The sequence below is a fragment of the Mustelus asterias genome, chromosome 17 (assembly GCF_964213995.1).
Source record: "Mustelus asterias chromosome 17, sMusAst1.hap1.1, whole genome shotgun sequence".
Lineage (NCBI taxonomy): Eukaryota > Metazoa > Chordata > Chondrichthyes > Carcharhiniformes > Triakidae > Mustelus > Mustelus asterias.
In genome coordinates this window covers 76,896,386-76,915,783 of record NC_135817.1, presented here as the reverse complement: position 1 = coordinate 76,915,783, position 19,398 = coordinate 76,896,386, and the positions used below count along the sequence as shown (strand labels likewise).

Here is a 19,398-nt window from a genome sequence, read left to right as displayed (position 1 = left end):
GTGAAATATTCTATACAGTGTCTATACAGACACTTCAACCAATTTATCACATTTGCTCAAATGCTTTTGCTTTGAGACCAACAAAGGACTGTGATTCAAACTTAGCTTTATTAAAACACTCACGGATTAAAGACAGAAATCTTACACAATAAGTTAACTTTTCTCAAACTAGGCTAATTGTCTGAGAAATAGACATTACCTGGTCTGGTGAAATCGATTGGGCTGTTGGATTCAGTTCAATGAGTTCACGGCGACAGATAAACTCAGGGTCCTCCTCTTAGCACAGAAGTGGCTCTCGCACCCCCTCTTGTGCCGTCCCAGGTCACAGTAGGTTTTGTGGAGTCTTTGCTGGAGTTTGTTTTGACTATGGCTGTTTTTATCCTTCGCCTTCTTCAAACGTTCACTGGGTTTCAGTCAATGGGGTGACAGATTGGGGGTTCACAACATCCAATGAGGTTAGGCCAGGTCATCCGAGTTGTACATATCTCTTTAATAGCAGTGAGTCTGGCTGAAACTGGGGCAAACACAATCATCATGTCTTCTGGCTGAGTACCTCCTGATGGCTTTCGTTACTATTCCACTGTAAAGTATGAGCCTCTCTATTCAATACATGAGGGGTCTGGTTTCGGGTCATGATGACATTCCTATAGTTAAGGTGAAGTACCCCTGTTCGATATGCGAGACAGTTCTGATATGTGTCCCTGTTGGCTTTTGACCTGTGGTAACCTCATAGAAGCAGTTTTCAGCTGTATTAATTTACAATGTCCAGTTTTATGTTGGGCCTAATTTCTCAGGCCTTGTCCATTTGACCACACTATCTTCAGTGGAGACAATTGGACATAATGGCAATCACATCTTGAGATTCACTGGGTAATGCCCAGACAGTTCTTTTTTGTTGATTCCCCTTCCCATTCAGTATGTACAAAGGATGGATTAAGAGCCAGCTGAAAAGCTGCCCCAGTTACCAGTTGGCGTGTGTGTTCTGTGAGAACTAGTGCTGGAAGTTGGACACGTTAAAGCTAGCAAGCGCGCACAGTACCCTTACACATTGCCATTTTTCAGGCATGTCTGTCTCCCTTTGTCTCTCTGTCTGTCTGTCTGTCTCTCTCTCTCTGTCTCTCTCTCTCTCTGTCTGTCTCTCTCTCTCTCTGTCTGTCTCTCTCTGACTGTGGAGGTCAGTCAAGTCAGCAAAAGACTATAGCTGTAAAGAGAACTGGGAAGCTTCTCCACAAAACTACAGAGCACTGAAATCGCAAAGCCGAATATTCGCCATTTGATTTATTGTCACACGTATTAGTATACAGTGAAAAGTATTGTGTCTTGTGCGCAATACGGACAAAGCATACCGTTCATAGACACGGAAAGGACAGAGTGCAGAATGTAGTGTTGCAGTCATAGCTAGGGTGTAGAGACAGATCAACTTTAATGCAAGGTAGGTCCATTCAAAAGTCTGGCAGCAGCAGGGAAGAAGCTGTTCTTGAGATGGTTGGTACGTTATCTCAGACTTTTGTGTCGTCTTCCCGATGGAGAAGGAGGAAGAGAGAATGTCCGGGGTGCGTGGCCTCCTTAATTTTGCAGCCTCCTCTGTTCCAAGGAGAACAACCTCGGCCTATCCAATCTCTCCTCATTGCTGAAATTTTCCAGTCCTGGCAACATCCTCATAAATTACTCTCTCCTGTGCAATTCCATCCTCTCTGTAATGAGGTGACCAGAACTGCACAACTACTTGAGTTGTGGCCAAACTAACATTTTGTATAGTTTCAGCATAACTTCCCTATTCTGTGCCTCGGATAATGGATGAAAGGATTCCATGTGCCTTCATAACCAGCTTATCGACCTGTCTTGTTACCTTCATAGATCTGTGACATTCACTACAAGGTCTATAAGTTCATAAGAAATAGGAGCAGAATTTGGCCATTCGGCCCATTGACTCTGCTCCGCCATTCGATCATGGCTGATATGCTCCTCATCCCCATTTTCCTGCCTTCTCCCCATAACCCTTCAACCCATTGCCAATTAAAAATCTGTCTAACTCCTCAAATTTACTCACTGTCCCAGCATCCACCGCACGTTGGGGTAGCGAATTCCACAGATTCACAACCCTTTGGGAGAAGTAGTTTCTCCTCAACTCTGTTTTAAATTTGCCCACCCTTATCCGAAGACTATGACCTCTCGTCCTAGAATGCCCCACAAGAGGAAGCATCGGCTCCATGTCCACTTTACGTTTTATCATCTTGTAAGCCTCAAATTGATCTCCCCTCATTCTTCTAGTTGGGTACTAGTGAGCTTGAGCCTTCTGCAAGGTGTTTGTGCTACTGGTGTTCCTTAGCATTTGCTCAAGTGCATTGGTGTGAGCTTGCTGCGAAACTGCTCCCTGGTATATTTCTTGTTTGATTCTTATGTTGCCGAGCTTGGAATGTGTCTGAAGAGAGTAGCACAAGTTATGCTGCATCAGGAGTGCAGTACAAGTCACTGTAAATCTATCATTGATCACATCACAACATTATACATTTGTTCAATGCAGTTTCTTCTCCATTAAAAAATATAGATGCAAATTAAATTTTCTTTGAAAAGCTTAACAACGATATCAAGTCTTGGTGCTGCTGGTTAATAATCAATCTTTGGAGTTTTTTGTTGAATAATTGGGAATTCGCTTTGTTTTGCAGAGTTCACTCCAGCTCAGCATTGATAAAGTTGGTCCACATTCATCTCCACTTGATCTGAGTCATATAACCAGTGTTATCCAATCAGACCGACACTTGGTGAGTACCATTTGGTGCGTTTGCATTGTAGTTGTGGTGAAATCTTTGGGAATTTTTATTCATTCAGGGGATGAGGCCTTCGCTGGCTAGGCCAGCATTCATTACACACCCCTAACTGCCCTTAGGAAGGTGGTGGTGAGCTACCTTCTTGAACCACTGCAGTCCATATGATGTAGTAACCCAGAGTGCTGTTATGGAGGGAGTTCCAGGATTTTGAACCAAAGCCTTTTCTCTCTGCCACAATATACAAAGTGCCCTAGGTTGGGTAAGATGTGAATGTATACACTGTAATTGCATACACAGTGACTTCCCAGGTTTGACCATGGAGTTGGACAACCATTGAGCTGGTATTTCCCCCACATGGAGAACAAGCCTGGATATCTTCCCGTGCTCTTCCCCTTGTGATAGGCCGGGAGATGACATCGACTGATTCCTGAGAGCGAGCTATCTGCTTGTTGTCTTTGACAGCCTTAGAGCTATTGAACAACTGTGTGGCCCTATTACCATTTACTCATGATTAAGTCCAATAGGACTGTAGGGTATTGCTGTGTAATATCTTAAATTGAGAGATGGTTCAAGCCTAATGCCTATTATCTCTTTGAATATGGTGAAGTCTATATTAGTGAGGGTTTCAAGCAAATGGCCAGTTCTTGAAGTCCACATGGTTGAGAGTCACAAGGCTTTGCTCTGACACAACCAAATGTAATCACCTCTTATTGATTTGCATTATTATAAAATGAGGTCAGGAGTTTTCATTTCATGTCTGCTTAATTATTGCAAAGTTGAACTCATTCACCTGGCAGTTCTGTAAGTGAGGTGACCTAGGTTAAGGTCACCTTAATTGACTTTTCACTGAATTTTAATTCACATTTTTCCACATTTGTAAAAAGATGAAATGTCGAGTTTTACCATTGTCATTTTACTTCCCTCCCCTCTAAATAATTCTGTAACCAGCAATTAATGGATTGTTCTGATCTCCTTTGTTGTAAGGGAACCTTATTTTTTAATGAATCTGAAAGCAATATGTTCTAGGAAGTGGGGGTGGAATTGGCAGTGATTGTGTGTTCCTGCTGTGACAGGAAATTAAGAGATATGTAAGCAGGAAATGATCAAAATCCTCAGCTTTGAGCTGAGACAAGTATGAATTTGTTTCCAGTTTATATTATTTCTGATGGGCTTGTGATTGGCCGCACAAACTTCCGCCTTGTTGCCGAGTGTCATGGTGACTTGTACAAACAGGAATTATGTCCACACTTTTCTTTTGCTTTAATAGATTGCCATAGTTTTATGTTGTGGTTCACATTTCTTTCTAGTTGATTATTCCTTAAAGCGATTTTTAAAATTACGAAGCTGTAATGTTTTAACCCAGTCAATGATTATCTTTGAAACAATCTCCGCCCTGGTACTGCTCTCTACCACTTACTGTTCCTTAAGCTGTACAGGTTTTCTGCTGCATGTTCCACAGATGTGCGGGTTAGGTTGATTGGCCATGCTAAATTGACCCTAGTGTCAAGGGATTAGCAGGGTAAATGTGTGGGGTTACAAGAATAAGGCCTGGATTGTGGTCGGTATAGACTCGAAGGGCCGAATGGCCGCCTCCTGCACTGTAGGGATTCTGTGATCCTTGATGATTAATTCATTAGACTCCACCACTCAGTTGGCTGGACAGCTGGTTTGTGATGTGGAGCAACACCAACAATGCAGGCTCAATTCCCATACCGGCTGAGGTTATACTTGAAGGCCCTGTCTTCTCAACTTTGCCCCTAGTCTGAGGTGTGGTGACCCTCAGGTTAAATCACCAGCAGTCAGCTTTCCCCCTCAAGGGGAGAGCAGCCTATGGTCATCTGGGACTATGGTTACCACTTAGTTTGACTGCCCATAGAATTCATTGTAGAATGTTGCACCAGAGAAACAGGACACTCTCTTTCCATCCAAGCTTTATCCCAGCCGAATCCTCCTTGCTTGCGTCCTATGTCCTCTTCACCTCATTTTCAAGCCCCCAGAAAACTATCACGCACTGTTTGAACATTTTGGACAGAGAGTTTCACATTCTACCTGATCCTTTTGTTAACCGCAACCCTAAATTTGTGATATGTCTTTGTTCTATTACCAACCAATGGAAATCATCTATAGATATGTATCCTTTCACCAGGGTTAATGGGATTAATTCATGAGGACAGTGTTATGATCCCAGCTGATAAGATGAGGCAAGTCAGATCTCAGAATGAAACCCAGCTTAATAGAGGAAAGTTACTAAACAGATTCATAGGAGTCTGCTGATTAACTTTTAACACACAGAATAAAATATTTGTTTAACACGAAAAATGAACTATATATCACATTGGACAAAAAGGTTGGAGAGATCTCAATGCAAACACCAGAAGACACTTCAAATTCACACTATTCCTATACCCCTGTAATATCTTTACAGACGCACAGACCAGTGAAGAGTTACCCTAGTTTGACCAGGCTTCTCGCTTTTTATTCATTTGTGGGGCATGGGCGTCGCTGGCTAGGCCAACATTTATTGCCCATCCCTAGTTGCCCTTGAGAAGGTGATGGTGACCTGCCTTCTTGAGCGATTGATACAACTTAGTGGCTTGCTAGGCCATTTCAAACGGCAATTATAATGTTGTGTGTCCTTCTTGATTACTCCAAAGTAAATTGCATCAAATCCTTTGAGTGTTTTAAACACTTATGATCAGATCACCCCTCAATCTTCTAAGCTCAAGTGTATACAAACCAGTATATAAACATGTGACTCCAGAGCCATAGCAATATGTAGGCAATATGAGTCACATGTAGGCCAGACCAGGTAAGGACAGCAGATTTCCTTCCCTAAAGGACATTAGTGAACCACATGGGTTTTTCCAGCAATGGTTTCATGGTCATCAGTAGATTCTTAATTCCAGTTACTTTTATTGAATTATAATTCCACCATCTGTCGTGGCGTGATTCGAATTCGGGTCCCCAGAACATTAGCTGAGTTTCTGGATTAATAGTCTAGCGATAATGGGCAGCATGGTGGCAAAGTGGTTAGCAATGCTGCCTCACAGCACCAGGGACCCGGGTTCAATTCCCGGCTTGGGTCACTGTCTGTGGGGAGTTTGTACATTCTCACTGTGTCTTCCAGATGCTCCGGTTTCCTTCCACTGTCCAAAGATGTGCGGCTTGGCCATGCTAAATTGACCCTAGTGTCAGGGGATTAGCAGGTTAAATATGGGGTTACGGGAATAGGGCCTGGGTGGGATTGTGGTCTGTGCAGACTCAATGGGCTGAATGGCCTCCTTCTGCACTGTAGGGATTCTATGAATGGGGTTGAGAAATTTATCAGCCATGATTGAATGGTGGAGCAGACTCGATGGGTTGAATGGCCTAATTCCTTTATCTTGTGGTCTTATGATCTTATTGGGCGGCATGGTGGCACAGAGGTTAGCACTGCTGCATCACAGCGCCAGGGACCCTGGTTTGATTCCTGACTTGGATAGCTGTCTGTGTGGAGTCTGCACCTTCTCCCCGTGTCTGTGTGGGTTTCCTCCGGGTGCTCCGGTTTCCTCCCACAGTCCGAAAGACGTGTTGGTTAGGTGCATTGGCCATGCTAAATTCTCTCTGTGTACCCGAACAGGCGTCAGAGTGTGGCGACTAGGGGAATTTCACAGTAACTTCATTGCATTGTTAATGTAAGCCTACTTATGACTAATAAATAAACTTAACTTATCTTATTGGGACTTATTACCTTTGTCACTATTGGGGAGAGTCAATAAATATAAACAGGTTTTCTCCCCAGGTTCCTGTATTCATTGAAATGCTTCCCTTTAACAACACTGAAGATTCTGAAAGAGGAGAGAGGGAGGGACAAATTAATAAAATATTTGCATTTCCTTCACCAAAATACCTGTCACGTGATTATCCGGCAAATTGGTACAACAATTCTTCGAACAGTCCTCTGTGATAAGTGGCTCGAGAGTAAAATACGTTTAGTTGCTTCATTCCTTTTTAAACTTTCCATATGATATTTGGATTATGTTACGCTGTTTCCCAACATGTTCCTTTCATTCTAAATTTATCGAATCAACATGGTTTCTTGATGCATTTAATTAGGATGCTTTGAAGTGTAAACAAGTAACAATGACGTACAGCTACTTTTGTGTAAATTATAAAATGGTATGAAGTTTATAAAGTTAGATTGGAAGTGACTCTGCTTGTTGGTGAATTTTGGTCTTGTATTAGTGCACCTGTTCTCATCCTTATTCTCAGGGGTTGCCTGACCAAGGATCATTTTGCAGCCAGTAGCGTACGCATTGGAGATTTGTTTTGTAAGTTCCCATCCAATGTCCACACAAAGATCCTGTTCAGAAGACATTGTGAGATGATCGAGAGTAGTGATCTTATCTGTCTCTCCTTCCATCCCTCTCTCTCTCTCTCTCTGTCTCATCTCCAGTCCCTATTCTTCCTCTCTCTGCCCCATCCCAACCCATCCCGAACTCAAATGGCAATTCTGACACCCAGACAATGACTTAATCCTTAGTTTTTGTGAAAATTTGCCATTGTATTTTTTTTTTACAGGTATTTTATACAGGCACGCCTCGTTGCTGCCTCAGGCTATAAGCTGGTCGAAAGGTTTCTCTAGCATTGTGAATGAGAGGACAATCTATTGAGTCCTGCCAACACCATCTGATCATCACTGGATTAGATTGAAATCTTGAATTTGTGCCAGAATGATTTGGTTTGTGTTAGAAATCTGTGCTGACGGTTGATGCTTTCTGGTTGTTGATGTTTGATTGTCATTGTTACGACTCAATGAAAAGAATTTGCAGTTACCAGAAAATTCCATCGACACTTGTTCTGGCCAACTGCTCATCAAACCTTCATTTGTTTAAAGAAAACAGTTGTCCGTTGACGATGGCTTCGTCAATGAAGAAAATATTGGTGTATTTCTGAGCCATGAAAGACCAAAAAGGGTTCCCGTTCAGTTGTTTTATCTGAATTAACATATCCAACGACTCTGCAATTGAATACCACATTATTTACCTCTGCTAGAATCATAGGATTGTTCCAGCACAGAAGGAGGCTATTCAGCCCGTCTTCCTGTACTGGCTGTCAAAGGAGCAATTCACCTACTGCTATTACCCCACCTTCTCCCCGTAACCCTGCACATTCTTCTTCAGATAGTGATCCACTTCCCTCTTGACAGCCTCAGTTGAACCTGCTTCCATTACACTCTCTAGTTGTGTGTTCTGGATGTCAATCACTCGCTGCATGAAAAAGTTTCTTTTCTTTTGCCAATTACATTAAACCTATCCCTTTTGTTTTCAGTCAAACCAGTGGGAACTGTTTCTCCCTATCTACTCTGTCCACACCTCTCACGATTTCGAATACCTCTATCAGATCTCCTCTCAATGTTCTCTCCACAACGGAAAACAGTCCCATCTTCTCCAGTCTATCTGAAGTTCCTCATAACATAAGAACTAGGAGCAGGAGTAGGCCATCTGGCCCTTTGAGCCTGCTCCCCCATTTAATAAGATCATGGCTGATCTTTTCGTGGACTCAGCTCCACTTACCCGCCCGCTCACCATAACCCTTAATTCCTTTACTGTTCAAAAATCTGTCTATCTTTGCCTTAAAAATATTTAATGAGGTAGCCTCAACTGCTTCACTGGGCAGGGAATTCCACAGATTCACAACCCTTTGGGTGAAGAAGTTCCTCCTCAACTCAGTCCTAAATCTGCTCCCCCTTATTTTGAGGCCATGCCCCCTAGTTCTAGTTTAACCTGTCAGTGGAAACAATTTCCCTGCTTCTATCTTATCTATTCCCTTCATAGTTTTATACGTTTCTATAAGAACCCCCTCATTCTTCTGAATTCCAATGGGTATAGCCACAGTCTAATCAGTCTCTCCTCATAAACCAACCCTCCCAACTCCGGAAACAACCTAGTGAATCTCCTCTGCACCCCCTCCAGTGCCAGTACATCCTTTCTCAAGTAAGGAGGCCAAAACTGTACTCAGTACACCAGGTGTGGCCTCACCAGCACCTTATACGGCTGCAACATAATCTTTCTGTTTTTAAACTCCATCCCTCTAGCCATGAAGGACAAAATTCCATTTGCCTTCTGAATTATCTGCTGCAACTGCAAATCCTTGTGATTCATGCACAAGGACACCCAGGTCTCTCTGCACAGCAGCATGCAGCAATTATTCACCATTTAAATAATAGTTCATTTTGCTGTTATTCCTACCAAAATGGATGACCTCTCACTTACCTACATTGTACTCCATCTGCCAGACCCTTGTCCACTCACTTGGATTGCCTATATCCCTTTGCAGACTTTGTGTCCTCTGCACACTTTGCTCTGCCACTCAACTTAGTGTCATCTGCAAACTTTGACACAATACACTTGGTCCCCAACTCCAAATAATCTATGTAAATTGTAAACATTTGCGGTCCCAGCACTGATCCCTGAGGCACACCACTAGTCACTGATCGCCAACCAGAAAAACACCCATTTATCATCACTCTTTGTTTCCTGTTAGTTAACCAATCCTCTATCCATGCTAATACATCACCCGTAACGCCATCCACCTTTATCTTATGCAGCAGCCTTTGGTACGGCATCTTGTCAAATGCCTTCTGGAAATCCAGATGCACCACGTTAACCAGTTCCCCGTTGTCCATCGAGCTTGTAATATCCTCAAAGAATTCCAGTAAATTAGTTAAACATGACCTGCCTTTCATGAACCCAGCTGCGTCTTCCCAATGGGACAATTTATATCCAGATGTCTCGCTATTTCTTCCTTGATGATAGATTCAAGCATTTTCCCTACTACAGAAGTTAAGCTAACCGGCCTATAGTTACCCATCTTTTGTCTACCTCCTTTTTTAAACAATGGCGTCACATTTGCTGTTTTCCAATCTGCCGGAACTGCCCCAGAGTCCAGCGAATTTTGGTAAATTACCACAATGCATTTGCTATTTCTCCCGCCATCTCTTTTAGCGCCCTGGGATGCATTCCATCAGGGCCTGAAGACTTGCCCAACACTACCTCTTTAGTGATAATGATTGCTTATATATTTATAGAACTGTTTGCTATCTGTTTTTATATTCTGAGTTAGTTTATTCTTATAATCTACCCTCCTTTATTTCCTTCGATATCCATAGCTGATTATCCCTTTCTTTTACAGTCCTTCCTTATCACTTTTGCTGAGCACTGTGAAAAATCACTTTGAAAGTACTTCACTGTTCCTCAATTGTTCCACCATAAAGTTTTTTTCTCCCAGTCTGCCGAGGTCCTCACCTGCCATGGCCTCCTTGTCATCAATTTTTGGTATGTTATTTGTGTCTTCCACTGTGAAGACCGACACAAAATACCTGTTCAATGCCTCGCCCATTTCCTCACTTCCATTATTAAATCCCCCAACTCATCCTCTAAAGGACTAATGTTTACCTTGGCCACTCTTTTTTTTCACTTTATATATTTATTAGAACTGTTTGCTATCTGTTTTTATATTGAGTTAGTTTACTCTCATAACCTACCCTCTTTTATTTCCTTAGATATCCATAGCTGATTATCCCTGTTTTTTACAGTCCTTCCTTATCACTAGTACACTGAGCACTGTGAAAAATCACTTTGAAAGTCCTCCGTTGTTCCTCAATTGTCCCACCATAAAGTTTTTGCTCCCAGTCTACCTTGGCCAACTCCTCCCTCATCTCATTGTCATCTCCTTTGTTTAAGCACAAGACACTGGTGTTGGATTTTACCTTCTCGCGCTCCATCTGTATTTTAAATCCAACCATACTGCGATCGCTCCTTCCGAGAGGATCCCTAACTGTGAGGTCAGTAATTATTCCTGTCTCATTATACAAGGTAAGAAGTTTAACAACACCAGGTTAAAGTCCAACAGGTTTATTTGGTAGCAAAAGCCACACCCTTTTGCTACCAAATAAACCTGTTGGACTTTAACCTGGTGTTGTTAAACTTCTTACTGTGTTTACCCCAGTCCAACGCCGGCATCTCCACATCATTATACAAGACCAGATCTAGGATAGCTTGCTCCCGCGTAGGTTCCATTACATACTGTTCGAGAAAACACACCTGGAAGCATTCTCGTGAATCTTTTCTGCACTCTCTCTCCAATGACTTCACATCTTTCCTTGAGTGTAATGCCCAATACTGGATCAGTTGCTCCAGTTGAAGCTGAGCCAGTGTTTTAAAAGTTCAACAAAACCTCCTTGCCCTAGTACACGATGCCTCTTTTAATAAAACCCAAGGTGCTGTATTCTTTACTAACCGTGCTCTCAATCTGTACTGGCACCTTCAATCACTTATGCACCCCATTCTCTCTGCTCCCCCTTTAGAATTGTACCCTTTCAGTCACTTCACACTTCGTTGTATCGAATTTCATCTGCTACTTGTCTGCCCATCCTACCAACTTGCCTATGTTCTTTTGAAGTTTTTTTGTTTATTAGTGTCACAAGTAAGCTTACATTAACACTGCAATGAAGCTTCTGTGAAAATCCCCCAGTCGCCACACTCCGGCACCTGTTCAGGTACACTGAGGGAAAATTTAGCATGGCCAATGCACCTAACCAGCATGTCTTTCGGACTGTAGGAGGAAATGAGCACCCGGAGGAAACCCACTGCACTATCCTGCTCACAGTCCACAACTGAGTTGTGTATCATCCGCAAATTTAGAAATTGTGCTCTGTGCGCCAAGGTCTTGGTTAGCTAAGGAGAAGGAAACCGTGCAAAGTTTCTGCTCCTGCTAGCTGCACCCCATTTTCCACTAGGCTTGCTGTCTTGGCTTGCACGAGGAATGGCTACTTAAGAGAATGATCAGAGGATGCCAGGCACCTGTGGGAGCTAACACCAGCGTGAGTTTGTACCTGCAGTTGAATGAAAAGGAAGCTAATTGGGTTTGCTTTCAAAAGCGAAATATGTCATACAACAATTTTGGGCTAATAAAATAGGAATTCATGAGCTGCTGGTCTCGTACTGCCAAATGCTTCTGGTGTGAGTGAAACTGTGTTATATGCCAATTGATGGGAAGTGGTGTAATCTCTGCATTAAGGCTTGTTGTGGATTTGGTTTTAGGTTTTTGGATGCCATGTGACTGGAAAGTACGCGCAGTTTACAATCAGTGTGATCCGGGACTCGCCCGTTGCCATGGCGCTGGAATCTTTTCATATCCAAGTGTCGCCACTTCATTTTCAGGTAAAATATGGGAAGAATCACGAAAAACTCTTATTTCAAACATTGCCCAACACTGTGAAATTTCAGATTTCACTTACGCAGCCTCTTTAAGTACAAAATTCTTCATTTGCATGTCTGTCTCTCTTTCTCTTCCATTGCCCCTGCATTCATGTGGCTTTCCACAAAACAGCATTGATGTGCTGAGATGGATTGGCAAAAGCAAAATTTAATTTGGCTTCTTTCCATTGTGATTATAAATGTTCGAATTGTGCAGCTCTGAGCTGTTTTCCATTGGGAACCGAATCTAATTAGTTGATAGAACCAGGGTAAAGTCCAACAGGCTTATTTGAAATCACGAGCTTTCGGAGCACTGCCCTTTCCTCAGCTGAGACTCACCTGATGAGGGAGCAGCGCTCCGAAAGCTCGTGATTCCAAATAAACCTGTTGGACTTTACCCTGGTGTTGTGAGACTTCTTACTGTGACCACCCCAGTCCAACGCCGGCATCTCCCCATCATAATTAGTTGGTAGGAGAGGCAAATTGAGTGGCGGGTTTTTAATTGCGATGTGGCCAGGTTAGACTCTTAAGTTCCAAGCAGCAATGTACAAGCCTGGATTCCTGTCAGGAGAAGGCCGTCACATGTCATTGGCCTGATCTGACCTCCCGGTATGTTGTCTGACCTGTGGAATGATCGTGTGTGATTACAATGGCCTCCTGCACCATAATGTGTTGGGCAATAGAATCCCATTGCTCTCGGAAGGCAAATTTGAATGTTGTCATTTATTGTAATGAGAATGAAATTTAAAGGTACAGATGTTTTGCTTCAGTTGATGGGACCACATCTGGAGTACTGTGTACAAATTAGGTCTTGTTACTTAAGAAATTAGATAAATGCGTTCCAAGCAATTCAGAGAAGATTCACTTGACTGATACCTGGGGAGGGAGGTGGTTGTCGTATGAGAAAAGGTTGAACAAGCTGGGCCTGTATCCATTGGAGTTTAGAAGATTGAGAGTTGATCATCTTGAAAGATCCTGAGGGGACTTGACAGGGCGGATGCTGTAAGGGTGTTTCCCCTTGTGGAAGAGGCCAGAACTAAGGGGCACAGTTTAAAAATAAAGTGTCTCCAGTTTATGACAGAGTTGAGAAGAATTTTTTTCTCTGAAGGCTGTGAGCCTTTGGAACTTCTTTCCCCAGAAAGTGGTGGAGGTAGGGTCTTAAATATTTTCAAGGCAGAGGTAGATAGATTCTTGACTAACAAGGGAGTCAAAGGTTATTGAGAGCTGGGCGGAATGTGGAGTTGAGGCCTTAATCAGATCAGCCACGATCTTATTGCATGGCATAGGAGCCCGAACGGCCTACTCCTGCTCCTAGTTTGTACGTTCATACATGTCTGTTTTAGTGGAGCGTATACACATCTATTGCTTCAGAGACTTTGTGGAGGCGGCTCTCTTCGATTTGGCTTATTTTATACAGGATTTTGCACCATTTATTGTAAACACAGTATGAAAATTCTCCAACGAGGCTATTGAGCATTTTGCTTACATTACTCTCTGTTGCTGATTGCACTCCAGTTAGTTACAGTTAAATTGCTGCTACTTTCCAGTTATGACCTCCTCTTGACTTTTTGTTTTACTTGTTTCTCTCCTGTTCAGTGTCCCAGATTCATAAAACCAACTGCATCGCCCTAATCCGCTAACTCCATTCTATCCCCCGAGAATCCCGGTGCGTTTCTAACCTAAGGCTGTCTTCACACAAACGTAAATTGACTGCGATTTCTTGTCTCTGTTATTGCTGGATGCTTCTGAATTCCTTCATTATATATATTCCAGTTGTACAATTTCTTTTCCCCTACTGATGTTGAGCTAGCTGATGTACGATTTCCGGGGAATACTTCCCCAGTCCCTGGAGTTTGTTCACATTTCCACTACTGAGGCGGCACGGTCGCACAGTGGTTAGCACTGCTGCTTCACAGCTCCAGGGATCTGGGTTCGATTCCCGGCTTGGGTCACTGTCTGTATGGAGTTTGCACATTCTCCCTCATGTCTGCGTGGGTTTCCTCCGGGTGCTCTGGTTTCCTCCCACAGTCCAAAGATGTGCGGGTTAGGTTGATTGGCCATGCTAAAAATTGCCCTTGGTGTCCTGAGATGCGTAGGTTAGAGGGATTAGTGGGTAAAATATGTAGGGATGTGAGAGTGGGGCCTGGGTGGGATTGTGGTCGGTGCAGACTCGATGGGCCGAATGGCCTCTTTCTGTACTGTAGGGATTCTATGATTTCTATGATTTACTTGGCGTTGGTTAAATTGATCTCCGATGCACTGAGCAGGGTTCCGTTTCTTAAGCAAGGACATAGTTCCGTGGGCTATAAAGCCACTTCCATTCGCTTCAAAAAGAAAAGCCAAGAGGATAACATCTCTGTTTTGCTTCACAATTAATTAGCCAGCAATGGAAATTGCAGGGCTATGCTGTATTATTTGATGGCAATTTGTTAATTAGCGAAAAGTTGGCAGGCTTGACTTAAGAAAAATTTCACCACTTTTCATCAATAACTTGGAATTTTCAGTGTTTATCCCTCTTTGAGGATAGTGGGAAATATACTTGGAAAGTAATTCCCTCCCCCTCTAATGTTTAAACTGGGCAAAGCCCATAAGCATAGAATCCCTACGGTGCAGAAGGAGGCCATTCGGCCCATCGAGTCTGCACCGACCAAAATCCCACCCAGGCCCTATCCCCATAACCTCATGCATTTACCCAAGCTAGTCCCCCTGACACTAAGGGGAAATTTAACATGGCCAATTCACCTAACTTGTACATCTTTGGAGTGTGGGAGAAAACCGGAGCATCCGGAGGAAACCCATGCAGACGCAGGGAGAATGTGCAAACTCTGCACAGACAGTGATCCAAGCCGGGAATCGAACCCGGGTCCCTGGCGCTGTGAGGCAGCAGTGCTAACCACTGTGCCATCGCACCACCCCAGAGCTCCTCTGTGCTCTGTTGGAAAGATAAGAACAGTGGTACTTATTTGTTCCAAAATTCCGTTGCGATCCTCCAGAGGTTTCAGTTTGGGCAGATAGAAATTCAGTTGCCACGTATCGCTACTTGATCGGGAGCATACGTAAGGGGAGTTTACATATGTGGAGAAGTGGCCGGGTGAAATGGGAGGAAACTGAGGCTCCTGTGTTGCTGTGATGAGATTTTAAATGTTCACGTTATGAGATGTCCAGAAGGTGGTATTTTGTTTTGGCTGACACCAGCTACAGTATAACTACGAACATACGAATTAGGAGGCCACTCAGCCTCTCGAACCTGTGCCGCCCACCATTCAATAAAATCTGGCTGATCTGATTGTAACTTCAACCCCACTCCCGATAACCTTTCACCCCCTGGTTAATCAAGAATCTATCTCGCGCTGCCTTAAAAACATTCAAAGATTCTGCTTCCACTTCCTTTTGAAGAAGAGAGTTCCAGAGACTCGCGACCCTCCTCATCTCCATCTTAAATGAGCAACCCCCTTATTTTTAGGTTCTAGATTCTCTGACAAGAGGAAACATCCTCTCTACATCCATCCTGTCAATGCCATCAACATCTTAAAAGGTTTCAGTCAAGTCACCACCTACTCTTCTATACAAGACTTTTTCAAAGTGGGGTTCGCGACCCGTGGATGGGTCATGGGCGGGTGTAAAAAGGGTTGTGGTGTTCCCCAAAGATTGCCTGATGTAGACACCAACAGCTGCATACTACGCTAAATGTGGCCAAACCCCATTGCCTCAATTCTTTACTCCATTGGAAATTATGTTTATGAGCCACAGGTGATGGCGAGAGTGAAGCACTGAGACCATTGGGTGCCTGTCTCGAACAGGAGAAGTAGAAGAGATTTTGTAACATCTTCTCGATGGAGAAGCCAACTTCTGTGCAGCGTGTTGAAATAAACATAATTAATTGTCGTCTCCAGCTATAAGAGGCAGTAATGAGCAGGTCAGCGCTCCCGGCATGTACACTTGGCACCAAGCGCCCTGTACGTACTTGCCTTTGGCGCAAACTCACTTGGAGGCAAGCTTCTTTCACTTGCTAGACAGACTGTGGACGTGGATCATTTGGTGACAGAGAAGAGACGGCCAGAGACTCTAAGAGGCAGTGTACCCTCTGGCCAGGATCACACATCAGAATCTGCTGGAGAGAGCTGATCTGGAAAGTCCACGACAGGACAGAGTAGCGATACTGTTAGCTCTGTACAGGGCGCCAGCGTCTCTGGTGAACGGCCTACAAAGAAGAAACTAAACTCCGGAACAAAGCAGCATAACGATGATTTCTTGAGGTACGGTTTTGTTAATTGTGCCAATGCAAAGCCCATGTGTGTTATATGTGGGGAAATACTGGCAAACGAGAGTTCAAAAATCCTTGAAATTACAAAGACATCTGAAGACTAAGCATGGCGATCTCGGGAACAAATCTTTGGATCTTGTGCAGCAAGAACTGAAATTAGCTCAAGCTCTTAGCGGAAATTTAACATTCAATGGCAAAGCACAATTTGCGTCTGACATGGTAGTTTACCACTTGGCCAAAGAGAAAATGTCCCACACTGTTGCAGAGAGATTAATTTTTCTGTGCAGCGTTAGACATGGCTCGTACAGTCCGAGATGAGAGGTCAGCTGAAAAACTGGAAATTATCCCACTTAGTGATAACACAATGCTCGCCACGTTATTGATATAGTTGAGAACTTAGAAGTAAAGCTTATTTCTCGTTTAAAGTTCGCTCGGGAGTTCTCAATACAACTGGATGAAAGTACAGACGTTACAGATTGTGCAGCCTTGCTAGTTTTATGTTTGTCACAATGAACTTGCAGAGGATATGCTGGACTGTTTGACATTACCAACCAGCGCGACTGGCATAGGGGCGGCATGGTAGCACAGTGGGTTAGCACTGCTGCCTCACAGCGCCAGGGACCCAGGTTCGATTCCCTTCTTGGGTCACTGGCTGTGCAGAGTCTGTGCGTTCTCTCTGTGCCTGCAGGGTTTCCTCCGGGTGCTCCGGTTTCCTTCCACGGTCCAAAGATGTGTGAATTAGGTGGATTGGCCAAGCTAAATTGCCCCTTAGTGTCAGGGGGACTAGCTGGGTAAATGCATGGGGTTATAGGGATAGGGCCTGGGTGGGATTGTGGTCAGTGCAGACTTGATGGGCCGAATGGTTTCCTTCTGCACTGTAGGATTCTATGAATCTATGAATCTTTGAAGTGTTGAATAGTTATGTGATTGGCACGCAAGAGCTCAACTGGGTTAGGTGGATTGGCCATGCTGAATTGCCCCTTAGTGTCAATGGGGCTAGCTAGGGTAAATGCATGGGGTTATGGGATTGAGGCCTGGGTGGGATTGTGGACAATGCAGACTTGATGGGCCGAATGGCTTCCTTCTGCACTGTGAGGATTCTGTGATTCTAATTGCAGCGGAATCACAAACGACGGGGCAGCCAATATGACTGGGGAAAAATAGCGGAGTTGTAATAAGGATTAAGGAGACAGCTGGTCAGGACATTGTCTCGAACCATTGCTTCCTTCGCCAGGGGGGAATTGGCATCGCAAGGAATTCCGCCCGATCTTGTGGTGTCGCGAGGAACTGTGAAAGTCCTGAATTCCTTTCAACTCAGCGAACTCAATACCAGGCTTTTCGTATCTCTGTGTTCTGGTGATGAAAGTTGGATGCTGACTCTGTCTTACTTCGCAGACACCTTTTCAATTCTAAATAAACTGAGCCTAAAATTGCAAGGAAAGGATGATTGCTTTCGGCACTGGAAGCAATTAGATGCTTTCCAAAAGTAATTGAAAGTTTGTCAAGTGCAAGCAACAAGCCAAAGCTACCACATGTTCCCCACACTGCACCGAAGAAGACAGTGAAAGTAAGTAAACTGCCAATAAACTGATAAACCTGTTGACGCTGACTGACAGCCAGTGTCATCTGGCTGCACTGATCAGTTTTTGTCACTACCTTCCAGAGGAGAAGTTTCAGATTCTGAAAGAGAAGATGTAGATGTTTTGAGTTTGAGCCCCGAGGCAGTTATTAACTTCCAGCTGACTCCAATTGAGGAAACTCAGCTGCTACACCTGACCTGTGACAGCAGGTTAAAAACACGCCACCAACTCCATGAGGTTGTCATCGTTCTGGATTAGCATCTCCCAGGAGAATCCAGCTTGCTATTGCCCTTCACAGCAACCCCCAGGTGTGAGGTGGGATCTTTCCGTTCTCACAGAGGTGTGAAGACAGCACAAGGGAACCGGCTGAACTCCACACCTGATGTTGCCCCCTCATCCTGTGCACCTGATTGGAGTGAGATCATGAGCACCGAGCAGGCTCACCTCTCACAGGTGAGTCAGAGGTTTACAGCATGGAAACAGGCCCCTTGGCCCAACTTGTCCATATCGCCCAGTTTTTATCACTAAGCTCGTCCCAATTACCCACGTTTGACCCATATCCCTCTATACCCATGTAACTGTCTAAACGCTTTTTAAAAGACAAAATTGTACCCGCCTCTACTGCTACCTCTGGCAGCTTGTTCCAGACACTCATCACCCTCTGAGCGGCACCCCTGAGTGGCATGGTGGCACAGTGGTTAGCACTGCTGCCTCACAGCACCAGGGACCCAGGTTCAAATCCGGCCTCGGGTCACTGACTGTGTCAAGTTTGCGCATTCTCCCTGTGTCTGCATAGAGTTTGCTCTGGGTGTTCCAGTTTCCTCCCACAGTCCAGAGATCTGTGGGTTAGGTTGATTAGCCATGATAAATTGACCCTAGTGTCAGGCGATTAGCAGGGAAATATGTGGGGTTACGGGAATTGGGTCTGGGAGGGATTGTGACCGGTGCAGACTTGATGGGCCGAATGGCCTCCTTCTGCACTGTCGGGATTCTATGGATTCTAATTGCACCTCTGGACCCTTTTGTATCTCTTCCCCCCTCACCTTACCTTTGGGAAAAGATATTGACTATGTAGCTGATCTGTGCCCCTCAGTATTTTATAGACCTCTATAAAATCACCCCTACGCTCCAGGGTAAAAAGTCCCAGTCTATCCAGCCTCTTCTCATAACTCAAACCATCAAGTCCTGTGTAGCATCCCAGTAAATCTTTTCTGCATTCTTTCTAGTTTAATAATGTTTAATAAATGTTTCTAATGCATTTGCATCTTTCTTTGGATAAGGAATCCAATAGTGTACAAAATACTCCAGATGTGATCTCACCAATGCTCTGTACAACTGAATCATAACCTCCCTACTTCTGAGTTCAATTCCCCTCACAATAAATGATAACAATTCCGAATTATTTGCTGTACCTGCCTTTGGTGATTTATGCATTCGGGCGCCTCCTGTGCTCTGCAATCTCTCACCTTTTAGATTTTTTATCCTTCCTGTCAAAATGGGCAATTTCACATTTACTCACACTGTACTCCTCCATTTGTCACATTTGT

At 44.0% G+C, this 19,398-nt stretch overlaps 1 protein-coding gene across 1 annotated transcript in view; it reads left to right on the top strand.

Annotated features, from left to right (window-relative positions):
• Positions 1-19,398, top strand: part of c2cd2 (C2 calcium dependent domain containing 2) — a 62,296-nt gene that overhangs the window by 9,995 nt on the left and 32,903 nt on the right. The window contains exons 2-3 of the mRNA XM_078233019.1: positions 2,667-2,762; positions 11,852-11,971. Of these exons, the coding sequence (XP_078089145.1) occupies positions 2,667-2,762; positions 11,852-11,971 (216 nt within the window). The remainder of the gene's footprint in view (positions 1-2,666; positions 2,763-11,851; positions 11,972-19,398) is intronic.